Source organism: Merops nubicus, unplaced genomic scaffold (assembly GCF_000691845.1).
Source record: "Merops nubicus isolate BGI_N331 unplaced genomic scaffold, ASM69184v1 scaffold15040, whole genome shotgun sequence".
Lineage (NCBI taxonomy): Eukaryota > Metazoa > Chordata > Aves > Coraciiformes > Meropidae > Merops > Merops nubicus.
Window position 1 is genome coordinate 46371 of NW_008583657.1, and position 22612 is coordinate 68982.

The window sequence follows — 22612 nt, forward strand, 5'->3', positions numbered from 1 at the left end:
GAAAGAGGAAGACAGAGAATATATACAGCAGATATACAGAGATAGAATGTACTTTTTCTGTTTAAATACCTGCACAACTGGTGTTCATAGCTCCTCATTAGATCAACTATTAAATGACTGCAGCATTAAGGAAAATTGGAAGTTTTCAGAACAATAAGAAGAAAGGTGCTTGTTCCTACAGGCTCAAACAGGTATTACCTAACACATAAGGACATGGAAGAAAACAAAACTACCTCCAGGAGAGCGGAGGAGGCATGGAAGTAAAGACTAACAGCTTTTCAAAAGGAAACATGAGCCAATTCCCACAGAGGTTCCTTTTTGAAAGAGTCAAGGTCTTACATGTTTTTTATAGTCTTTTCTAAGAATCATAAGCATCATTTAAGTTTAGACTTTGTACACTCTAAATTCAAGTTTTCCAAACCTTTCTTAGCATAATTATCAGTTTTACGTTGTATTCAAGCATAAGCTGTACACCAGTAAAGTGCTGCAAGCAATTCAGAATATAATTTCTAGGTCAGCCAAGATCATAATATTCAAAAGGCAATATCTTATTTGTGTGTTGGTACATGAATTAAAGCATTTCTACCATGACCCACTGAGAACTCTCTGTTCCTATAGGAATCAGAAAGCAGGAAGGATTGCCAGAAACTCTTGAGATTAATTCTCTTGAGAGAGGTGTATCATTCTCAGATGGCTGCAAGTTGTTCTTTTTTTTTTTCCTTCCTTGTTTCCACCTGCCTCTCAAATCCCTTTCACCAGAAAAGAGAAGAGAAGCACAAAATGGCTGAGGTTAGAAGGGACTTCTGGAGTTCATCTTGTGCAATCCCCCTGCCCAAGCAGGGCCACGTAGAGCCAGTTGCCTGGGTCTGCCCTCAGACATCTTCTGATATCTCCAAGCATGGAGACTCCACAGCCTCTCTGGGAAACCTGCATCAGTGCTCAGTCACACTCACAGTAACAATGTATTCGTGATGTTCAGAGGAGCATCCTGTGTTTCAGTGTGTGCCCACTGCCTCTAGCCCTGATGAAAAGCCAGCAGTGAACACCCCAACTCCTATCTCATTCCTATGTGGTGAACTGAACATGTTAAAGTTTCAGGTTTCTTGTTATTATTTACAGATGTGACAGGATCATCAATGAAGTAAAAATAACAAGCGACTCAGAAACACAAGGCTTGATAAAACATTAAAGTGAAAAAACAATCTTTTAGGTTTTGTTCCACTAGAAAACCCTCTATCAGCACTGAAGCTAAATGACTTGATAGTCACTAAGAATGTAAATTCTTAGAGCATTTAATATAACAATATTAATTTAAATGTTTATGTTGTATGAAGGACAGGGATCAAACTCTGCAAACAAACTGTCCTCTGGATGTGCCTATGCTATGTGTAATAGCAGCAAATGCTTCACCGAGCACTATGGAACAATTCTGAAAGAATGCTTTTTCCCCAGACAGTTTACACTTTGGGGGCGTATGTTCACAGTTCCAAATTCTAGGTTTCCTACAATTCAAATGGGTTATTTTATTCTTGCTATGTGAAGTTTCTAACCTACTGTCTTAAAAATCCATTACTTCAATTAAGACAAAAATAACTCTCCTCCCTCGTACAGCTGTGATTTCTCCTATTTGTCTCATATTTAAAATGAGTAAGCCCTCACTTTTTCCCATTCTCTCATTTCCACTTTGGAATTTCACCTCTGTTTCTGCAGTATTTAACAGCAGTAATTAAAAGTGAATCCACCCTCCCACTTTAGACTGAATCTAGACAGTTTCTTTAATCTTTGTAATAGAAAGACCACATGGTTCATACCATTTTTATCCCATCTCCTTGTTACTAAGTATTATTTTTAAACCTCTTCATGGTGTCATGACATTTCCTGAAGTTCTTTAATTAAGCAAACAAAAATTGCAAACCAAAAATATAACTGCCTCCAAACACACCAGTGCCTAAGGAAACAAAAACGTGGTGAAGTCATCATGCTCATCATCATCAGTCTCTTCTGTAACCATCACCATCAGATTTTCCTCTGAGCAGCACTCAAAGAATCTTTTCAATCAGGTGTCACAACCACTGTAACAACAGTACCATAGATCTAATACAAAGAACACCTTTTCATTCTTTATAACAGAAGGTTTATAAATACCAACACATCTTGACTAAAATGGTAATGTATATTTAATTTCCTCTCTAAAATCAGCAAGTAGAAGATATGTAATCTTCAAAAAATATCTACGGAAATTAATAGGTTCACATTATTGTACCCTAGAATAATTGTATTAAATAGGAAGAGCATATCTTTATGATGTGTCCTTTATTCTACAGTTAGTATTTTCCAGATTAAGGAAGTAAAAACAGTAACACTCACAGAAGTTCAAGTTCATTACCTTGGCTAGCTCAATCTTTAGTTCTTCTTTTTCCTCTTCAGAAATCACATTGGTGAAATCAACATCAGTGACCACATCTTCATCTGCTTCATGCAAAGACTGGGTTTCCAACAGGCCTTAAAGTAAAGAATTAAAAGGTCAATACAACCATTATCTATTATTTCAGTTACAATATTGACTTCCCCTAACATCTAAGAATGCTATCATATTCACCCATTAGGAAAAAACCCAAACTAAACCAAAACAACCTTTTCCTGCTAAAGGTCATTTGGATTCTGCTCCTCTTTGCTTCTGAAAAGCTATCGGAAGTATCAGATAGTAATGTCTGCACAGAAGCAATTTAGTATGTGAAAGCACCACTCATTCCCAGAAAGAAATCACCTTGGACCCCGCTAGTCCATGACGAGGCACTTCCTTGCTTCTAACAATACAGAAGAAAAAAGGGGGGATAAAAAAGAGAAAGCTTTTTCTTCAAAATAAGAAAGCTGTTTAATGTGGATCCCTGACGTCAACAGTGGTGATAGTACAATGAGCAATACAGGAAGTATGTTATTGAGCCAACTTTGCTTTACAGGTACCTCTGATTGCAGCAATTTGAGAACTGTACAGATGCACACAGTTTGCAGAAGCAAATGCCATACCTACTCTTTGAATTTTCTTAATGCTAGAGAGAACCATACATTGATCACTCAGCATAAACCTGTGAAGGGTTAAAAATTATACTGAACCTCCAGTTATTCTCTTCTTCTGCATGTCCAAGACCAGGATCAGTACATATCATGACCAAGATAAAACACATACATGAATGTTTGTGAGACCTGGTCCTGCTTGGTATAATATATACAGAAGATATCTTGGCTCCTAATCACTTAGTAAAGAGAAGAATGATTGCTGGGGTTCCAGCTATTAATAGCCTCTCATTCTTCATTGTCTGCAAAGAAAACAATGCAAAACATGAGATAACAGAAAACATTCTCACTGCTCTGGAACTTGTTTTAAAGTTCTCAATCTGTTTTTGCTGTGGAAGAAAATTCTCCAGGCTGCATCTGGGTTGGCACATTTTCCTGTATTTCAGTTCTTCACTGGGGTAATCACCCATCTCAGCTGACTCCTGATACCTGTATACTGCTTAATACAGGAGAGAACAATTTCTTTCCCAGGTACACAGGGGCTTGTATACTCCATTACAAAGAGATCAGAATTTAAGTTTAAGTTCTGGCAGTAGGCAATAGAGATTACAAGAAGTCTGGAGTATTCAACAGCTTGAAATAGAGTACTTCATCTTTTCACGCAGAAAGCAAAATTCCCTCCAGCTTTCTGTCATTTTGTCCACCTAGAGTTCCACCCCACACACCCCCGCCAGTGTACCTGGATTTCCTCCTGTTTAACAGAACAGAACTGGTTTGATTCATAGAATCATTTAGGTTGGAAGGGACCTCCAAGATCATCAAGTCCAACCATTGAGCCATTAGGGCTCTAAAGTCCTCTGCTAAAACAAATCAGAATCTGTCAGGGTTGGAAGGGACCACAAGGATCACCCAGTTCCAACCCCTCTGCCATAAGCAGGGACACCTCACACTAGATCAGGCTCCCCAGAGCCTCATCCAGTCTGGCCTTAAAGACCCCCAGGGATGGGGCCTCAACCACCTCCCTGGGCAACCCATTCCAGGGTCTCACCACTCTCATGGTGAAGAACTTCTTCCTCACATCCAGCCTGAATCTGCCCACTTCCAGCTTTGCCCCATTCCCTCTAGTTCTGTTGTTACTCGATATCCTAAAAAGTCCCTCCCCAGCTTCCTTGTAGGCCCCCCTAAGATACTGGAAGGCCACAATAAGGTCACCTCGGAGCCTTCTCTTCTCCAGACTGAACAGCCCCAACTCTCTCAGTCTGCCCAACTTCACTGCAGAGCACAGCGTGCTGAACTCAGCCTTCCTAATTGCAACCTCCCGAGTGGGAAGACAAAGAGCAGCAACACAGGTGCTGAAACCCTGCTTGGCACCACATGCAAGGACTGAGCACCACCCTCAAGTAGAAAACCTTTTAAAAAACATGAAAGCATTTGATACCTTAGCTATTACTCAGAAAGCAGTGTGCCAGGGAAACCTAGCTTGCCAAAGTCTCAACAAAAGAAATGCACATTTATTCAGTATGAATATTCCCAAATCACCTTTATTAACAACCATCTATCTCTAAGCACAATTGTTGTTTGGTATTTGTTTGAGGATTAATAGCGTTGCTATGGGAATCATGCTTTGTCTCCAGGGTCTTGAAAGCAGTCTCTTTTTCATGGGTGGAGGAACAGCAGTATGGGGCAGCTCTTGGAAACCCAAGAAGAATTTCAGAGGCGACAGGGTTAAGGCTGAAATATCTTAAGGAAAAATCTTGGTGTACATGTGAGATGAGGTGATCCTGGAGCAAACGATACTTGAGCTAAAAATCAAAGGCAGATCTATTCTAAAGCGAGACCATTAATTTGGGATTGACTAGGCAGAGAGGCCAAAATTGCTGGACAACAGTTCAATAAGAGATGGAAGCCAACATGGGCCCAAATCACCCAAGACAACTGAGTAATACCCAGCTAGACCAAATGGTCAAGTTCAGACTTCAAGACTGAACTAAAATTACAATCCATTCCAAAAGAGCACATGCACGTCAGTCTTCTGCATGATCCTCTGCAGCATCACCCAGTGCCAGTCCCAGTTCCCATCTCTTGCTTCTCATCCAAGTCCTCTAAAATCTAGTGTTCAGTTTGGGGCACCACAGTACAAGGAGGACATAGAGGTTCTAGAGAAAGTGCAAAGAAGGGCAACAGAGGTGGTGAAGGGTCTTGAAGATAAGCCTTATGAGAAGCAGCTGAGGGAACTGGAGTTGTTTAGCCTGAAGAAGAGAAGGCAGAGGGGTGTGACCTTATTGCTCTCTACAGTTACCTGAATTAGCCTCTTCTGAGGCCACAACTGACAGGATAAGAGGAAATGGTATTAAGTTACACCAGCAGAGGTTTAGGTTAGACACTAGGATAAACTTCTACACCAAAAGGGTTATCAAGGACTTGATAACAGGTTTCCCAGGCAAGTGGTTGAATCACTATTCCTGGATGCATTTAAAAGCCATCTAGCTCAGGGATATGGCGTGGAAGTGGCCTGGTAGAGATAGATAATGGTCGGACTCAACAATATTAAAGGTCCTCTCTAACCATAGTGATTCTGTGATAGAACACAGGAGCTCAGTGAGACTGCTGATCCATCTGGAATTAGTCATATGCATAATTCTTTAAGAATCAAAGTAGGAACCTACTTAGTGTGTTCGATCTAGCTACACATTTTGTTTAAGCACACAATCTAACAATTCATGAAAACACACAAAGATGAGCCAAATGGTTAGAACTGAGTCCTAGAATCTAAGTATTTTTTTTACACTATATAGAAGAGTGGCACCTAAAAGCCCAAATTTTAAGATACCACCGCATTTTTACACATCACCACATGCATTTGCTTCCAACAACTGGGTATTTCACATAGGAAAAAAGAAATATGCATCTTAGCAGTGCAGACATTCACATGGGTGCACGAATAGACATTCCGTTTATACACAGGGTTCCTGCAGCTGAGTGCTTAACACAGCTCTTCTTAGTTTCACACCTCCTTTGGAGGTAGAAGGAACTTAACTTGTTTTTAATTCATCTGGAATTACATCTATCTACACAGTGTATATCCATATAGTTAACCATGTATGTACACATAGTCATAATATATCTATAGTTACATAACTAACCTGTGACTTCTCACACAAATGAAAATACAGGATGGCATTTTGATCAGATGTCCAAGGTACATTTTTCCAGCAGCACTGGAATAGGACAACTTTTACAGTGCACCTCAATTTCCCTTTGCTGATCTCCAGGCAAACCCCATCTTTTCCTTTAAATTTAGGCTATCTTAAATAATAGTATTCAAATGATCATTAGCTGCTTAGTAAAATAAGCTTGTTGGGAAGTTGTGAACCTCGTCAGGTAACATTTCAAGGTTCTGTTTTCTCAAAAGCTTACTGAATGTATAGTGAAGCTGTAAAATTAAATATTTTTTTCCTCCCAATTTGTAGGATTAGGGAAAATACTTATTACTTACTAACTTTCAGTTAAGGGTCTTTCTGAAAAAAACAAAAAAAATACAGGGAGCACAAAAATTCACAGTGAAATATTTCCCAATAGCTAAATTAATTTTCCACATGAAGCGATGAACATATGCCTGGTCAAAATCATTACTGCCAAATTACCAACTGGTTTCATTTGCAGGGAACTAATATAGTTTTACCTGCATGCTTACAAAATAAAGACACTAAAAGAACCTACTCTGCCAGGATTCCTACCCCTGATTATTAGGTTTAACTGACTTCACTGCACTGAGACTCACAGTAATTCTAGAACTCCAGGATATCCGACACTTTTACTCCTGCCAGATGACAGCCAGGTTCTGCATAGTCAGTGGCATTGCTAAAGCAGCAATAATAAGCAGAGTGGTCACAATTAGGACATAACTATATTTGAAATGGAGCACAACAGATGTCAGTATCCACCAACTCAGTTGCATCAGTGCAAACTTGTTCTGTGCTCATTAGCCCTGTCAAGTTACCCAGCTTATCAGCCCAGGCACCCTCACACCATAACCTACTGCTCTGGAGCCTTGAGCTAGGACCTCTGCTGTTGATCACAGGTGGAGTGGTTGCCCAGAGCTTGTGGGTATCTCTGCGCTGCTACACTGCAAAAACAGCAGAACATTTCTTGCAGCTACTGAGAGTACAGTGTTCAGTTTTGGGTGCCACAGTCTAAAAAAAGACATCGAGGTGCTGGAGCAGGTCCAGAGAAGGGCCATGAAGCTGGGGAAGGGTCTGGGGAACAAGTCTTATGAGGAGCAGCTGAGGGAACTGGGATTGTTTAGTCTGGAGAAAGGAGGCCAAGGGGAGATCTTATTGCTCTCTGCAACTACCTGAAAGGAGGTTGGAGTGAGGTGAGTATTGGTCTCTCCTCCTGAGTAACTAGTGATAGGATGAGAAGAGATAGGCTTACGTTGCACCAGGGGAGGTTTAGATCAGATATTCAGAAGAATTTCTTTCCTGAAAGAGTGGTGAGGCATTGGAACAGGCTGCACAAGGAAGTGGTGGAGTCACCACCCCTGGAGGGGTTCAAAAATGCATAGATGTGGTACTGCAGGATATGGTTTAGTGGCCATGGTATTGTTGGGTTGGTGGTTTGACTTGATGATCTCAGCAGTCTTTTCCAACCTTAATGATTCTATGATACTGTGTTCTCTCCCTAGACACCATCAAATCACACACTTAAAACTAGAATCTCCAGATTGAGGGGAGTACTGTGAGTCCCTGATGATGATGGGGCTGTCCTTTAGGGGCAGGTTTCCAAGGTGCAGCCTAGCACCCTCCAGAGCTCTTTAAGGGATGTCATATAAGCTGACCTAGTAGTATTGCTCTCATATAGTCTCAAAATCTTGGGACTAAAAGAACGTACTCTGCCAGGATTCTTCTCAGGGCAGGCATTTTCCTCTCCTGATAAGACACAGAGAGTTGGTCTGGTAGAGACAGTATTTTTGCCTAAAGATGCATAGGTGTTAGTTAGAAGCCATGAAGGTTTGATCACTCTGAGCAAGGAGTTGTATAAGTAGCTGAGATGTTTTCAAGATTAGCATAAAACCTTTAGTAGTAGAAGAAAAAAGAAAAAAAAAAAAGGGGGGGGAGGAAACCCTTAAAGGTCAAATTAAAGGTCAAATCCAAATGCTGCTTCTTTTCCTCACTACTGCGTATGTGCATCTTTACAGAGGAGTCACATTTAAGCTGCATTCCTTGCTCCTCTTACCCACTCTACCCAGAAACACTGAAGATCATGCCTTGTTTCTAGCTGTGGTCAAAACTGAAAACAAACAAACAAACAAACAAACAAAAAAAACCCAAAACTGAATTATCATGGTTACTAAAATAGTTTAGATGCATAGCTGCTATGATTTTAGAATAATACCCATATCCAGGTGTGGAGTCAGGCATTAACTTTCCACAGGTAGAATAGCAATTTAGTTGTTGGTCGGGTGAATAGCTTCTGATTCACTTTGCAGTATAGGTACTGCAAGCTCCTCAATTAATTCCCAGCCATCACAAGAACCCATTGCATTGGTGATGACCTGTATCTCTTACATCCTTCACTCACAGCTCAATATTTCAGGCATTGCCCTCTACGTATTCATCTGAAGTACAGGTTTTCAAGTTTCATTCAATCAGGTCACAGGTAGGACATGAGAAGAGAGTCCACACATCACTACTTACTAGCACCTATTCTATTTTAGCTCCTCTATCTTATCCAGAGTAAGTGAAACTTGTTTCTCCTGAATTTAATTTTGGTTGCTGTGCCTTAATTGCTGGTGCCCAGCAATTTCCCTGCACTGAAAAAGTCACAAAAGAGGCATCAATGGAGCAGAAGTTGTCTTAGAAACTATTCCACGGACCTTCCATCCTTCATTCTCCATGGTCAGCTGAGGAGTATTCATTGCTTATTCCCTTCTCTCCATTTCTTCCAGTTGCAATCAAGATCAATCCAGAAGCTCAGTCAAGACTTAGATCTGAGATATGCCATCACAGGATTTTGCTCAGAGACCCAGCCCACTTCCCTCATTATCTATTCCAGATAGCCCCTCTTCTTATGGCCTAAGATTTCTGGGGACAAGACTTGAAGGTCCCTGTGGTCTCATACACCCTTATATTCCTACAGCATATTACACTAAGAATATACTCATGTGTAACGCGTTTATCCTCCACAAACAGGCAGACTAGCGATTGTCTGGACATGTGTTACTTCAAAGGAAAAACAGAAGCCCCCATAAAGTATGGGAAAGCATACAGTAGGTATAAATCATTGCAAAGAGCTGTTTGGTTTTTACTTTAAGTAAAGTTTTAGTACTTGCTGTCACATGTAATTAGATAAAATATACAGGAAACATTAAAAGTATGGGATTATCAGTAATTACGAACCACAAGTCATACAGAAGAATCTCACTCAAAACGATTGAGTAGACAACCCTTTGTATTAGGATATTAATACAGAAAAAGTAGGAGGTGGATAGCTGGGGGAACACATTTAATGTGATCTTCTGAAAGATTCATAAGACAAGATAATTCAACAACTGTACAAGGTGTTACAATATGCAGAAACATTTCACAGGGATTTTTGATTTTTCTCCCAAAGTCCAGGGTAGCTGTGGGTAGGACTAGAAACCCAAATTCTACAGTCTGCTGTTAAATCTGATTCAATACAAAAAACTCTTTCAGCATTGAGCTGTACCTGTGCACATTTCCTACTGGAATTGTAGGGCTGACAAATTAAATAAGCCACCTAGAAAAAAACAGAATCTGTAACTATTTCACAAAATTTAAATTAACCAAGCAATACAATGACAAAATCTAAGACAGATTCATTTGGGTATCTGAAGATTAAAATATCTTCATCCAGTTAATTAGTACTTTTCATGTATTTTCTACATATTCATCTTAGGCTCAGATTCTATACCCATCAGGCTATTTCTAGTATTGACCATATAAAAACAAAACAGAAAAAGGGCACACTACTGGCATTGATGTCTGCTGAATTAACCACAAAGACAGCAAAATTAAAGGCAAGAACACCAAATTTCTGCTCATGTACATTTTCTGACATTAATTTCAGGGAAATATATAGATCATAATTTATTCTAGCAAAACAGCTAAGAACTGAAATACTTTTATTGCTTTTTTTTTTTTTGTTTCCCAACCAATTAAAATTAGTATACCTGCCTTGCTATCTGGTATTCATATCAAATAGTGAGAAAACATCTTCTAAGTATATAACCCCTCTAGAAAGCAAAATGACATGTTACAGCTTCTTCCCCCATGTCATTATAGTGTAGTTAACAGTATAGCATGGTATGCAGAAGAACTGTTTCTTATTTTAAATTGGAAAATACTTGTTTCCAAATTTAAATTGCAATTAAGTCTTCAAAGGGATGAAATGGTAAATAGAACAAAGGAACCGTGCAGACATTGCATTAGTCTCTTTGATCTTCTTTATAATGTAAAGTCTTAATGCCAGATATAGAGATTAAGGGAGGGAAAAGGGGACTAGAAGCATGTACAGTAAATAAGTTAATTAGTCAGAAAAACTATTAAAACTTTGCGAGGACTTCCAGTACCATTTTTCCACTCTGAAGTTATTATGGGAGGATCTAAATAGGAAAATATGCTTTTGTTTAACCCAGCTAGAAAACAAACTACTTGAAGGAAGATCTTTCCTTATGGTTCAGTTCTAACTGTGGACAAGTCTGAACTGCATGAGCCTACCAACTGCCATACAGCCTGCCTTTCTCCTAGAGGACTTATAACTTGGAGCAGAACAAAGGTTAATTCTGAAGCTATGGCTGCAAAATAAACCCAGAGGCTGGGTCAATCCTGGTTCAGAGAGGAAAGAACTCAAGATGCACAGGTCACGTAGATAATAGGTCATATTAATTAATACAGTCCAGAGGAGAGCCATGAAGGTGATCAGAGGGATGGAACACCTTTCCTGTAAGGGCAGACTGAGAGCGTTGGGGTTGTTCAGCCTGGAGAAGAGAAGGTTCTGGGGAGACCTTATTGCAGCCTTCCAGTATCTGAAAAGAGCCTACAAGAATGCTGGGGAGGGACTTTTCACAAGAGCCTGTAGTGATAGGACAAGGAGTAATGGCTTCTAACTGGAAGAGTGTAGATGTAGATCGGAAATCGGGAATAAACTCTTCACTATGAAGGTGGTGAGATACCGGAACAGGTTGCTCAGAGAAACTGTGGATGCACCGTCACTGGAGGTGTTTCAGACCAAGTCGGACGGGGCCTTGCTCAACCTGATCCAGTGGGAGGTGTCCACAGAAAGGGGGTTGGAACTAGATTATTTTTGAGGTTCCTTCCAACCTGAACCTTTCTATGATTCTACAATACAAATGTAAACATTAAAAACACCTGTAGAATCTACCTCCTATAACCATGGGGACTTAATCTTCCTTTCTCTCTCTGAGTATGCTCCCTGGATAAAAGATAAGTAGTTGAGCAGGGCAGATTTAGATTAGACACTAGGAGGCAGTTCTTTAATATGAGGGTGGTGAAACACTCAAACAGGCTGCCCGGAGAGATGGTGGAGGCCCCATCCCTAGAGACATTCAAGGTCAGACTTGATGGGCCTCTGAGCAACCTGATCTAGTTGGAGATGTCCCTGCTTACTGCAGGGGGGGTGGACTAGATGACTTTTTGAGGTCCCTCCCAACTCAAAGCATTCTATGATATGGATGGCAAGTGTCTTCATTTCCTCCCTCCATTGGGCTTTGGGTCAAGGGTAGTAAGTATCAAGGAAAGGGAAGGAACACAGCTTTTGGATGTTCAAGAGCTCTAGGACATAGACTGGGGACACTTACTCTGAGATGGTAGGCTTTCTGGAGCAGCTGATTACAGGCCATACTAAGGCTTTCCATTCCATCTCTTAACTCCTGCAAAACCAGGCATTAATAAATCTATCTATAGCTGTGAGATAGATTGGCAGGTTTGCAAACATAGCAAGACTTTTTATTTGAAGCTCCTGGATAGATAGCCATTTGAAGTGTACTAATTCTTTTTTTTCTGGTTTAGTGTAATAAAAAGAAATTAATCATACATTGAGGATCTCTGTTATTTTCCCCCAGAAGCCATTGACACAGCTGCCAATCTATGCCCATAAAGAGAGATAACCTACACACAAATAGGCAGAAATAACCGGCAGAAAAGAGAGTGCACAGCCTGACCACTGCACTGAGAATCCATACACATTGGTAAGGAGTTTGATCATCACCCCAAGGACAGAAGTGCAATGGATAAAAGTGAGAATAGCAAGCATGGTAGAAAACTATACATAACTTATTAAAAATATTAACCAAGCTTTAGCCTAAGAACTGATCTTCCAAACAAAATAATTATCTGAAACATCCCAAAATGCAAGGCATGATCTTATGCATTAAATAGCTAGCTCACTTTCTATAAAATAATAATCCTTCCTGCCTGGGGAAGACAAGGGTGACATTGCTTTCTAGGCTGTAGCTATGGAAATAAAAAGCAATTGTTGTGAAATGTAACAGCTCAAAGACAGCAGATGCTTCTTTCTATTATGTCAATACTGGAAGTAATGACAGTATTGTACCAATTACTGTGCATTCTACTGATCATTCTGCACAATTTTCCATGAGGTCAAGGGTAAGAAAAAGATGCCACAAGTAGAAGAGTTATCATCTCTTTTTCTTTCTTTACGCAGAACAGAAAAAAAAAAAAAAGATGAAGTCATGATGGAATAATAGGGAATGAGAAAATGGATGACACTGAGTCACAAAAGAAACTTGTTCTCTACAAATAAGGTACTTTAGAAACTGTAACCAACTGCATAAAACAAATGAAGGAATAAAGCATATGTAATCAGACTAGAGAAAAAGCAATGCAGGGGAAGATAAGAGCTATGACATGGAAATGCTGGCAGTGAGAGGCAGAAGTTGTCAGTCACATTTCTTAAACCCACCCTTTTACACTAAAAATACATGAAGGTACATTTTTATAATCTCAGAATAGACAGGCACCTTGGGTCCCATCCTCAGCTGGCAGAAGTGACTACAATCCCATCAGTTGTATAATTAAGCTCACACATCTGCTTCCCTGAATCAAAATCACAGAAACTTAATGGCAGGATTTTATAACCTTTCTCTCCTAAGAATCAGTTGATTGTACTTTTCTAAAGCCAGGTGCAAAAGACTATCACTAGACAGCAATCTAACCACAGCATAATTAAACACACAAGCCTTCTCAATTAACTACCAACAAAGTATCTGTGCTGAAAAAAGTGACAGCATTATATTTCTTAATTTAAAAATAATTTCTTCAAGTAGCTATAATCTGTATCCTCTAGATCACAAAACACATAACTAACAAGATCTCTGCAAATCTAATCTCAAAATGAGCAAAATCTTTCTGTGGCCAGCTGGTTGCTTGCTCTCCCCACAATCCATCCGGCTACCTCAACACATAAGGCAGATATGTCACTTCTCATCCTGTACACTTACCAGGGAAAAAACACAGGAAGCAATTACAACTGGGTACATGACAGATTCTTTATTCAGGCTCAATTCATTATTCCCATTGCTTTAAAACAGATTAACTGTCTCAGCATTGTTCCATATACTAAAATACACATTTGGGAACACTGAGAGAGGAGCAACAAATTATCCTCCCCTATATCTGCTCAGTCTCTCACATTGGGAGAGTAAAGATGATAGTTTTTAAGAACCTGGACTGTCTGTTTTGCATATTGCTTAGCACAACAAGTCCATGATCTGTGACTAAGCTTTGTAGGAAACATCACAATTATCAATTAACAACAATAAATAACTCACTAAGTTGGCATAAAGGCACAGTTCCTGTCCCCAGAGCTTTTCTTCAGTGTTAAGACTATGTACGAGCCCAAAGCCAGCAAGAAGGAGGTATTGAATCAACATAAAATTCATTTATATGAATATTATTTAAAAACAATTTTACCAAAGGCCATGTATTCCCTTGCACAGGGCCTTTTTTTAAGATAAAACATTTTTTCATCTGTGGAAACAAATACTACACATATATTCAAGAGCAGCTCTACTTTGTGCCAGCTCGCTGCTTGCAAACGCGCTGCCTTACAGCTAGGCAGTCATTGCTGGGGTGGGTGCTCTGATAAACCTGGAATCTGGAGTTAGTGTGACACTAATCCTCTAGGCACAGGTGGTGGCACAAAAAACTCCTCAATAAGAATAGCACCATCTATATGGGCCTGTTCAACTCAAAGATTCATTTGTTTTTCCTCCAAGTTTTTGCCAGCACCCTGAACTGTGAGATGAGGCATTTATTATTCTGTTCTTCATATTAAGGCCTTCAGTCTTTGGTATCATTAGTTTTGCGGCTTTGCCCACTCAGCGTTTTGTAGGATGTCATTATAAAGAAATATGTTTGCTTAGTGAGGCTGTGGGTGGAGACATCTGGGGTTTAGGGCCCTGGATATCTGTGAAGTTGCCACAGAAATGGTTTTCTCGGCCTGTCTTTCTGTTGGGTGGGGTATGAAGACAAGAGGCATCTCTCTGCAGTTGACCCAAGTTACACAAATGACTGTACTGCAGGAGGGGAAGCTATTTATCAGACCAGGAGACAGAGATTGGCACTTGCAGCCACACAGAGTTTCCATCTTTGTGGTCTCTGGTTTACTCTCAAATCACATAGAGCGTGTTTTTTACCTCCTTGAATATCAGCAGGGAAGATAAGCCCTGAACTAAAGAGGGTCAGCTTCTCTGGCAGCTGGTGTGGACACCGGTAATGTCAAGTCAATTGGTAAGAGAAGGAAGGGGCTTAGCCAAGCACAGGGCATGAGTTGCTACGCTCTTGCGGTTGCATTAGATCACACTCAATGGCAAGAACATCACTCAAAATTTTACCCTATTCCATACAGATCACCCAGTCTGTTACCATGCCTATGGTAGCTTCACTGCCTTAAAAAGCTCTAGGAAGAGAGCACAAGACAGTCCTTGTCTTCTCTTTGACTTCTACTACCTTACGTAAGATGATTTTTCTGAATACGTTGTTGCAGGATGGACATAACCAGACGTACTGTTCCAAAACGCACCAGTATTCCATTGTTTCCATTTCTGCTAACAACCTCCAATCACATCTTCATCCCCATTCAACTTAATTGTTAAAATCTTATTCTTTCTTACCCTTCTCCTGTCTTCGATTCCCATGTGCAGCATATAACTATGACTAGAATACTGTTGCTCCCCTTTTAGGACATGTTCATGCTCCATATTTCTGTGTAGACATGAACACAGCTGAGCAGCCTTCTAATTCCAGATGCAGGTCTAAATCTAGCTCCTGTCTTTGAACTTTTCTTGAATGGGTACAAACTATCATCATTTTGTACTTTTCTTAACACCTCATGTTTAATGCTTCATCTATATCACTCACTATCTATGCTTCTCTGCTGTTGAAGCAATTTAAAGCCACGAGGGGAGACATTTTGTCCTCTAATTGTAGTATTTGACTTCCAGTTTCCTGACAACGTCTGTTACTTAACTCTGTAAAGACCTTGTTTAAATCTTCAAAACAACATTGTGATTCAGTTTATATGAATGGCATTATTCAGCAGCCTTTTTTTTTTAAAACAGTCAGCCTGTTTCAAGTAGTCATTACTTCTTCACCATCTTTTCTTTGTTATCACATCTTGTGCACCGTCTGACCCATGACACAAGTGAAGGATTTGCTCTTGCAAGGCCACATGGCTTCACTGGTTCTTCAGTATTCTCATAGGCACCTAACAGTGTACAGCACTGGTTAGATAGTTTAATAATGTGGCAAACATTCTCCGCGATTATGACTTTGATTCCTTCCTCCCACAATAATAAGTTAATAGCTGCCATCTGCCTATTAAAGTACTTTGCACAGAAGCTAATCCTCTGTTCCTGGCATAATTGCCCCTCTAACTCTTTAATGTACATACATTTTACTTGTCTCTAAGGAAAATCTGGTTGTGTTTAAATACAACTATCTCTGTTCACTTTTTAATGAAAATTTAGCATGCACCAACCCAGCAGAGAGAGAACAAAGCATGAGGCCTTCAGAAGATATTCTAACTAAACACATTCGATTCACATCATTCTCTAAAAATTTGTCAGCATCTCCTAGAGTGACTGAGGGAACACTTGAGCAAAGAGGCAAACAGAAAAACCTAACTCTTTCCTGAAGAAGCAAAAAAAAAAGCAACATCTCCTTTAGCCACTGTTTATAAATATTTACAGCATATAAATCATACAGCCTTTTAAATTCATACCAGCCACAGTTTTTAATCATGTCTTCCATACTTTACTTACAATTTATAAATTAGTATCTTTAATTATTAGGCAATAATTAAATACAGCTTTTAAGTGTGGCACAGGTACAAAATAGAGACAATTTATGTATTTGGATTGCTAAAGAGGAAGGGTGTTTCACAAGTTAAAGCAACACCCAGACAGAAATCAGACTGTACAAATGGAAAGGGAAAAAAAAACAAAAAAAAACAAAAAAAAAAAAAAAACAAAAAAAAAAAAAAAAAAACAAACAAAACAAAAAAAAAAAAAAAAAAAAAAAAAAACCACAACAACAAAAAAACAAACCACACAAACCAGAAAGAAGAGTTCTTAAAAGAGGAAGAAACAGCTCCTAAGAGAGTTAGGAGTTGGACAACAGACTAAATGAGAGAAGCTATTGTATATGGCCACAGGATATGCACACATAAACATGACTTTTCCTTATTTCTGTAAACCTTGTCTTCGTAAGTCTTACTGCTGTATTATTCTTATGTAGTTGTAAAAGCCCTAGCTTTCAGCTATGAAAACGAGATGGCTTTCAGCAACCAGCCTTACATAAGAGAACTTTGACAGATAGCACAGAGACAATACCAAAACTACTTGTATTTTATGCAACTATTTGCAGTGGGAAATTTCTTGTCTGCTTGGAGATCCATTAGTGGATCCTTCACTTCACCATGCCATCACCTCCATGCCATTAATATGAACACAACACATTTTTAATCAAACAAGTGAAAAAGACTCAAAAAGGTTGAGAAATCTTGCACAGAGGTAATTAACAAGAACAGCCTTTTAGGAGCTCTTTTTATTATCCAGAGTTTAAGTCCTACAAGTACAGAAAAATAAAGTGTGCCAAAGAGGAGAGGAAAAATGGAATGGTCAAGAGTAAGACCTTTATCATCATAGTAAGAGGGCACTTGAGGCATTATCACTTCACACATCACGTTCTCGCATTTGTTTTACACTTTCAGGTAACAACAGCTGCAGAAGGGTCCTCATTGCTGACTTTCTACTCCTTTTTACAAAGTGAAAGAGAGAGGGAATAAGAGACAGCACAAAAGGAGATTTAGTGCCAAAGTGCAAAACAAACTCTTTCTAACTGACGGTATCTTTTACAGTTACCGGCCTGCAACACTTAACCCTGCCACAAACAGAAGCGTAATGATGATGGCCTAGTTAGCTATTATGATTTTGATCCCTGGATTTCAAAGATTGCTAAGCAGCACTACCTCTGTCCTAGAGAATCAAACAAACCAAATAATATGTCCAAGGTTTTGGAGAAGATCAGTGTGACATCCAATATTAAAATCCAGAATTGTCAGTCAGATGCCATTTCTTGTACACGAGTGATTTGGAGAATGCAGCAGCCAAAATGCCCACTTCAGAGAGCAGCAATATGACCACAGCAGACATTTCTCAAAGTTGGCATTGCAACTGTGCATTTCTAGGAGATACAAAAAAACAAACAAGCAAAACAAAATTAAAAAAAAAAAAAAAAACAAAACAAAAAACAACAAAAACAAACACTAGCGTGCCCAGAAGTCATATTTATATATTACCCACAAGAGATATTTTCTAATAAGAAAGATCTAATTTTACCTGTAAAACACTCACTGAAACAAAGGCTGACTAGTTTTCCTAAACCCAAATTCCAGGATTATGCTAAAACAAGTTACTAAAAAATACTGGAATTTCTAAATATGGGCACACAGAACCTACTTCATCACCTCTGCAATTTTCTGCCAAGCTTGTGCCACATCCTTGACCTTCAAGCAGCACTTGGCCAAAACAAGACACCTCAGAAATTCCACACGTTTCTGTATTGTACCGCACAAGGCAGTGAGGCACATCAGAAGAGCAACAGCAGACTCATCTTTCCACTAGTGCACTTGAGAACACTGACAGAGAGAAGATTCCATGCTGCCTTACAGTAGGACTCATACCAGCAGCACTGTGAAAATAAGAAGACAGAGCAGAAAAAATAGAGCAAGAATTTTAAAACATGTTTTAGGGCTTGAGTTGTTTGGTTTTGTGTGTTCTGCATATTCTGTCTTCATGGCTGTAAAACTGGCAAAGTTATGATGCCTCATAAGACTGGCCCCAGATTTCAGAGCAGATATCTCTTTTATATATCTTCTCCAAATACCACAATATTCTGTTCTCAGTACTCTTCCGTAGCATGAGACTACACAAATTTTCTCAGCCTCAACAAACTGAATTTTGTCCTCTGACAAGTGTCATAAAGCTGAAGGCAGTACAGGTTCAAAAGGGTAAAACAGACGCACTGCATTTGATTTCAGACATTTGTTTGCTTAAAATCTGATATACCTGATAACTCATTCCATGCATATATTTTCCCTCCTTTTAGGATAAAAAGGATGAAAGGAAAAATTTCTCAAGCTCTGAGCCCTCTCATTAAATATTTAACAATCTTACAACCCTACCATTTTCAATTGACCTCCTCTTCATGTGATCTAACACAGCACCTGAGACTTCCATCATGTAGTCAAATACACAGGTTATCACTGGCTGTTTCACTTACCCAAATATCCTCCTGATCCTTCATGACATTCTCCCTCCTGCTTTCCATAGCTGGGCAATGGGGATCTCCAGAAAGCCGTAAGGAGATGGCACAAACCTCTGGTTAACTAGAATGAACCCTAAAGCCTCAGAAGCATGTATGGCCATGCACTTTCCTAGCAAAATAAGTTCATTTACATTCCCCACCACTCACAAGGGAAGGAACTAGCAGCTGCTGATGGCCTAGAAAACTGAGGTTTGTGCTTCAGCCTTCCCATCTTCTCACTTGTGTCTACATTGACCAACCTGTGTGCTGATGGACTTGGCTGAGTAGAGGGATTTTCTTCTCACAGAACAATTAGAGTGAATCCACTCCAAGCACCTAGTCTGCCTTAGGGGAAAGATGAACACAGAACAAAAGTCAGTGCTCCTTGGTATAGCCACTGACCCCAAACATGAGGCTCTCCAGCAAGACTGTGCTTTGGTGTGATGGCCACAGCGCTGCTGCTGCAGCGAGTACCATCTCTGTGCATTCCTTATCCCCATCTTCCCACTGCGAGACTGACTCTCTACCCAGATTCATATCTCTGTTAGTAATCACTTGAGTAGCTAGTGAGGAGAGAGGGAGAATGCTGGCCTAGCTGCCAATGCCCTGTTTTGGCAAGTCTTGTACACCATATCACAGGTAACACAAGACCTCGTCACCACTGCCTCCCACCATAGGAGACCTCAGACCATTTGACTGTGAGATGACAGATGCCACTGTGGCAAGGAGAGGGCCACTGGGCTAATGCTGTGACTTCTCATGATCCTCTTCTGATCATAAGCTCCAGCCAAGCAGCACATGCCCAGGCACTGCCTCTCTGCTCTGTAACCTCACGTGCCAGGCGCCGCTGGCTGAGGCTCACAGGTGGAGATGTCAGCTGCACACAGCAGAGTGAAGCAGCACAGTGCTGCAGGCCTGGGAGACAGAGGCCTTGAGGAGCCCTCCTCCTCCTCTAACATCCAAACTAAACACATCTCTCACCAGAGTGCTTTACAGGTGTGCACACAGCCGCAGCAAGACGTTATGGCTACAATGCACAACTAGCAGAGGATGCAGAACATCTGGCAGGAAAAGCTGCGAGAAGAGTTGCCAGGACAAGGACATGCCTCAAAAACCCTTCCAGAGGCTAGGAGCACAAGAAGCTGGTTGAGCTACCGAGATAGGTACAAGGGCAAAGAGCAGAAAGCTGCACACCAAAGCATTATCAGCATAAGAATTAAGGTAAGATAGGACAGAGAAAGAAGGAGGTATGATTACAGATGGATACAAGAAAAAAGGGAGAATTACTGCAGAAGTAGAGAGATGTCTTAAGAGCAAAGCTCCAGTGTTAAAAGTCACATGGGATCCTCAGGTGAAAGGCAGACAAAGACAGGCATGGTACTGTCGTTATTACAGGACATTCACAGTTCAAACTAGAAATCAGGACTACACAGGATAGTCAGCAGGTAAAAAAAACGGTGTCATTTGTCACATCAGGTAATCTGGACCTGGAGTAGAATGAGTATGATGAGAGTCAAATGCACAGTTCTGATTTATTTTCAGAACAAATATACATTGTCCTTCAGAATTGCAAATTTTTAATTTTAAAAACGACTGACAGCCATAGAAAGGAAAACAAACATGCTCTTATGGACTTTTTAGCACCTAGCCTAGAGTATAGCTGGTGTGTTCCCAGCATCATCTAGCTCTGGGACCATTAAGGGGAAAAAGTGATCAAAGATAACTTTAACTGAGAGGCTGAAAGATACAGTTTATGTAAAGTACAGTTTGATATTTTGACTACATATATGAATTTGTTTACATGGAACATATGGTTATTTCTTTAGAAAATATTTTTAACCTTAATTACTATTATTCTTTGTCTGGTAGATTGTTTCATGTAGTTAGCATGAGTGCTGCAAGACATATTCAATGTCCTTAAGTATACTAGTAATGCCCTTTCAGTCCATGACCTCTCTCCTGGTTTAAGCTAAGTATCAGCACATACAACTTTTACAGTCTTTGGGGCCTGTACAGATGTTATGTTGTGCCCTGAACCAGGCAGAAACTCCAGATGTTAGCTGTGACCTCTCTGCAGTACCTGGATACAGTTACACATAATAATGCTTTTTTTTTTCCTTTGTCCACAGTTGCATTAAGATTTATAAGGTTGATTTATGCTGCTGTGTAAAAATACTGAAAAAAAAAAAAAAAAATCCTGCTCTGAAGAAACGTACATTTTTTACTTGCATGTGTGTATTTTTTTAACATGAAATTGATCTACCCAGGCATAGCTTCCCTTCAGGACAATATAAATTGACACAAACAACACAATTATCGAGGAAAGTCCTTTTGAAGAAAATCTTTAAAATGTAAAATGTGAGAAATTCGCCAGTGCTTTGAAATTTATAGCTTTTACTACATCTTTTCAATTGGAATGCAATCCCCAAGCAGACCATGTTGCAGATATACCACTATCTGGCTAATTAGAATCAGATACTGTTTTCCATCAGTTCTACAAAGCAAGAAATTAATAAACCCTTCACCATATAAAGTTTCCATTTAAAAAGCAGGAAAACCTGTATAGATGCATTCAGAAAATTTGTTTAAATAAAAGTCTTCTGCTGTAATCTTAATAGTGGCTTTTAAAAATCCTGGGAACTGAGCCTCATATCTATTTATTTTGCCAGCCAGCTTCAACGATGCATCCATTAGGATACCACATACACCACACTTTTGCTGGAAAGGCTTTTTCCTTCACAAGCATCATGAACACAAATTTCCCCTTTACGTATCTGCGATCAACATTTGCCTCTTTCATGTGTATTTCTTTGAGACAGTTTGAGATAGTTGTTAACTATTCTGGGCAGGCTATTTTGTCAGTTAATTTCAGTGAACATATCAAGAAGCCTTTCATCTCCCTATATTGTAGAAGACATAAATGTTTTCCAAACATTCTGCTTTTGGAGAAATATTTGTACCACCTGCTTAGTGCTGCTCATTTACACACATACGCATATGTGTGTCTAAGTCACAGAATCATGGAATCATTAAGGTTGGAAAATACCTCTCAGCTCATCAAGTCAAATCATCACTCAACACTGCCATGACTATTAAACCATGCCCCCAAGTGCCACATCTACACCTTTTTTAACATCTCCAGGGATGGGGACTCCACCACCTCCCTGGGCAGCCTGTTCCAAAGCCTCCCTACTCTATCAGTAAAGAAGTTCCTCCCAATACCCAATTTAAACCTCCTCTGGCACAACTTGAGCTTATTTCCTCTCATCCTATTGCTAGTAACCTCGGAGAAGTCATAAGGTTCTTCAGAAAACAGAAGCAATACCGTAAAGGTGAGCAAGATGTGCATGCTAAATACCTTAGGTTGCCCCACACATCACCTAAACCTTGCACAAAAAGTTTCTCCTGCTCTTTGGAGGCCGATTAACTTTGCCCAGAGAGGATACCCATAGCTAGCTCAAACACAGCTGTTGCAGGAGAAAACGCTCACTTTAAATTGCCGAAAGCCGCGTTCGCAAAGCCGCAGAAACGCTTCAGCGCACACCGGGTTTTAAGCGGAGCTCAGCGGAGTAACGAACTTCACGCTCCTTTCACGCCCTGAAACGCGTAAAAGCAGCGAAAGGAGAAGACGGGCGCCAGCATCGCACCCGTAGAGCGGAACACGGAGCGCCCAAGGGAGCCCGGGGCGGGGGAGCGGGCTCACGGCGAGGAGCCGGGAAGCCTCGCAC

At 40.1% G+C, this 22612-nt stretch overlaps 1 protein-coding gene across 1 annotated transcript in view; it reads right to left on the bottom strand.

Moving 5' to 3' along the window:
* The window catches only part of TPD52L1 (tumor protein D52-like 1), a 36921-nt gene extending 33857 nt beyond the window's left edge, over positions 1 to 3064 (bottom strand). The window contains exons 1-2 of the mRNA XM_008941750.1: positions 3028 to 3064; positions 2387 to 2502 (exon numbers count right to left, since the gene is read on the bottom strand). Coding sequence (XP_008939998.1) covers positions 2387 to 2502; positions 3028 to 3064 — 153 coding nt within the window. The remainder of the gene's footprint in view (positions 1 to 2386; positions 2503 to 3027) is intronic.
* Between the last annotated feature and the right edge of the window lie 19548 nt (positions 3065 to 22612).